This window comes from Penaeus monodon, chromosome 32 (genome assembly GCF_015228065.2).
Source record: "Penaeus monodon isolate SGIC_2016 chromosome 32, NSTDA_Pmon_1, whole genome shotgun sequence".
Taxonomy (NCBI): domain Eukaryota; kingdom Metazoa; phylum Arthropoda; class Malacostraca; order Decapoda; family Penaeidae; genus Penaeus; species Penaeus monodon.
The window spans coordinates 24,221,670-24,225,495 of NC_051417.1; the positions used below are offsets into that span (position 1 = coordinate 24,221,670).

General features: G+C 36.4%; 1 protein-coding gene across 1 annotated transcript in view; it reads right to left on the minus strand.

The window, feature by feature from the left end:
- Positions 1-6: 6 nt before the first annotated feature.
- LOC119593736 (probable cation-transporting ATPase 13A3) overlaps positions 7-3,826 on the minus strand; it is a gene marked incomplete in the record, with an annotated part of 69,470 nt that continues 65,650 nt past the window's right edge. The window contains 6 exon segments of the mRNA XM_037942749.1: positions 7-1,772; positions 1,911-2,130; positions 2,422-2,579; positions 2,955-3,225; positions 3,364-3,486; positions 3,588-3,746. Coding sequence (XP_037798677.1) covers positions 691-1,772; positions 1,911-2,130; positions 2,422-2,579; positions 2,955-3,225; positions 3,364-3,486; positions 3,588-3,746 — 2,013 coding nt within the window.

The following is a 3,826-nucleotide window of genomic DNA, read 5'->3' on the forward strand; positions in this document are numbered from 1 at the left end:
TTCCATTTGAAAATATAACAGTGTAAAGAAAACAGGTTTCCTGGAGAATACAGTTGCCTCATAGTCAAACAATGCACTTCAAGACATAAATTCTGAATCTGCCATTACTGATTAAGAATCTAGTTCCTTTTAATAAGACACACAGATACTATCCCTTAATACTTAATAAATTATGATTCCTTTGCAAGGCACAGCACCTGCAAATATTTCTCACTTATTTCATTATGTTTTGTTCTTTACCTTTCCTGAAGAAATCCTGATCACCATCCCCATTCTCATTAAAGCATTTTTAAACTGAACACACTCCTTTAGTCTTTGCATACAACCATACAATCTAAACATAAATATTTCATGTTCCCTACTTCTCCAGTCCAAGGATTATCATTACTATCACTGTCTACATATTTAAAGAAACCATACAAGAACCAATATAAGATTCAAGTTCCATTTGAAGCTTTGCTCTAGTTTATAGTTCTATGATTACACAAACTACAATATCCCTCATACAATACATATACATACAGATATGCTAAATTAAGGATAAATAATGGAACTGATTATCCTATTGGCTTCTTCCTAAAAGTAGTTCACTAAAGAAATACACATGACAAAACATGGCATGTCTTTCATTCTTGTTATAAGAACCTTGTTGAGGAATTCTAGGTGATGTTTATTACATTTAAGTGAATACTATAAAGAAGATTGGAACTGAGTAACTGTAGTCACTGGACCATTTGCATGGCCATTTGCTTCAATCTTTTTTATGGTTTTGCTTCCTTTGATAAGCCTGCTTGCATCTAATGTCAGTTCTGTGTTTCCCCCTGACTGATCAACTTCAGGAGATAAAGGTGGCCAGGTTTTGTCTTGTTGTAGGTCTCTCTCTATTGCAAGATATTTCTTTTTAGATTTATCTACATTGTGCAGTTTACTCTTACATTTCCTGTAGCAAAGATAGTCAATTATAAAGTATTCAATAAATATGGCCAGTGCAGAGTATAAGACTGACAAAAGAATCATTTGCCATCTAAAGAATTCTGCCTGTGGGTCACCAGGAGGTGGTAGCACCAATTCAAAACTGTCAATGATGAATTGAGGTGGTTTAACTGTTAAAATAATGCTGCAAGCTGTCATGATAATGATAGATCCAGTCAAAAGGAAATTATTATAGAAATGCTGCCGGAAAGGAGGACCCCTGGAAAAAACCAGTGCCAAGACAATGTACTGGAACTGTGACACAGAAAATACAGCATAGTTCTCATGGCCTGCATAAATTTCATCTGATGTTGTTGTATTAAATGGTACAAACCAAGGCTGGTCTTGTACATAAAAAAAACAGAAAGTTTGAAAGCCAATTACAGTTAATAAGTGTATAAGGATAGACAGAATAGGTGCCACAGACAAAAGAGCAGCTGGAGGTGAGTATGGTGCCAAGGGTCCCTTGTAGGAATCAGTGCGTCCAAAGAATATGGCAAAAACTGTGATAAGGAAGAGGTCAATCCAAAGAAACTGTAGATCTGTGAGGTTACTATCAATGGAATAAAGAATCATAATGGACACAAATTGGGTGAGCGAATATGCAGCCATGTATTTGAATATTCCAAAGCTAGTCACAAGAGCACAACGACCTTCTCTAATGAGAATGGGTATGCATGATATATTTGGATCCTGCGAAGTAAAGGGTGAAGCTACAGAGGCTTCAGCTTCAGAGAGAGAGATTCCAGCATGGGCTGCCTTGAGGGCACCACAGTCATTGGCTCCATCACCACACATGCCTAAAATAAAACCAGTGTAATAAGTAATACATCCTTTAAAATATATACTCATCCAAAATATACACAATAGCATGAATTGCCAATTAAACTTTTAGCATATATAGCATTATATTTAATTATTCATTATAGCATACATACCAACATAATATCCAAGTGCCTGAAGTTCCTGAATGAGTTGCTGTTTCTGGTCTGGATTCATCCTGGCAAACACAGCACCCCGGACAACAAGTTTCTGCAATACATCAGGGAAGTGTGCATGGACAACAGCCCATGACTTGCCTTCAATGGCAAAGCAGTACTTATCTGTGACCTCTTCATCAAAGTTAATGTGGACTCCTGCATTCATCTGAGTAGTTACCTGAAAGGTAAGACGAATCATAAAGATCAGTAACATTTTAGATTTCTGCTTAGGTCTTAAACAGAATAAGGTAGACTAAACACTGCATTATAAAATATAAAGAACTCAGTTATTCTTCTTTTAAATTGTCTGAGTGACCTAATTCACATTAAAAACTGGAAAAGATCAGACAGAAGGGAGAACTAATGCTTTAGGGCTTGAAGAACAAGCTACAGGCTGCAATCCACAAGAAAGTTAATTTCACTGTAAATTTTATTTTAACAGTAATATTGAACTATAACACTGACTTACCACTGGGGAAGCTGGGGTATTTGCAGTGGTAGTGTGGAAGGTGAGGCTAGCTGGAATACCTTGATGTGGTGGATAGGCTTTGATACTGATAACTTGTTGTTTAGGATCAACCAAACCACATTCACGGCCCACACTCAGAGCTGTCAACATGTTATCACCTGAAACAAAATAAAAAGTATGGTATAGTATGTGTATCAAATTTTACGAGGTTACACCAAAAACCTTTCGCCCTTTTTAAACAAAGTCTCAGGTATAGATCTAATGTTATGGGATCTTTAAATAATCCTGGATTCAGTATTTTACTTCTAACATAAACTATAAAATTCTCTTCTATATCAAATTAGTTAGACTCTCGTGAAACAGAAAACAAGCAATGTTTACCTTCTGAGAATTGAAAACAGATGTTGCAGCTACTACAAATCATACTTAAAAGCTTTCTTCAAAATTATGAAAAAGTTATACTTACTCTTCAATGGTAAGGAATGAAATGATAAACACATCTTATCATAATGCAATGCAACAAAAGTACTAACCTGTTACCATTATAGTCCTGATGTTTGCCTGATGCAGTTGATTAATAACAGGTTTTGTTTCTATCTTCAGCCTGTTCTCCATTACCAACAAACCCAGAAATACCAGGTCACATTCTACCTCATCTCGGCTGATCCTCTGAGCTTTGAGATAAGTGAGCTTAAGAGGTCTCCATGCCAGGGCCAGGACACGATATCCTTGGTAAGTGTACTGGAGAAGTTCCTCTTGGAAATTGCTGGGCACAGTCTCTGGCAGTGATAAGCTAGCTATCATCTGAAAGAGGTGAGACAATTTAGAAAATCATGTAAATCCTACAATTAAGTATTCAGTAAACTTATCTCAATTACTTTACTTTTCTGTTTTATTGTCCAGAACCTAAATATTTTGTCAAACATTTTTATACTGGCATACCTCTGGAGACCCCTTGCAGTACAGGTCAAAGTTTTGACCTCCAAGTCTTCGAGTGATGACAGACATACGCTGAAGGCTTGATGAAAATGGGAACTGACGCAGAATACCTACTTCCAATGGTGGCTGTAAACATAAGAAATACAGATATCAGTCTTCATATCATTATGAGATGACCTCCACTTGGTCAAATTCATTTTCGTGATAAAACCACATTTGTAGCTTACCTCTGTTTCAACATTTTCGTTACTGATCACGACATCTGGGGCACTTGGGCGGACCACTGAAGGCATCATCATGTCATACTTGTTTGTATCATCTAGACCTGGTTCATCAAGAACCCATTTCGTACTCTCAAACATTTTCAGATCTAAAGGGTCACCAACCTGTAAAATAAAATAAAAAGAAACACCCAATGTGACAGAAAATGTTTAATATTCCTTTTAGTACTATACGATAAATTTAC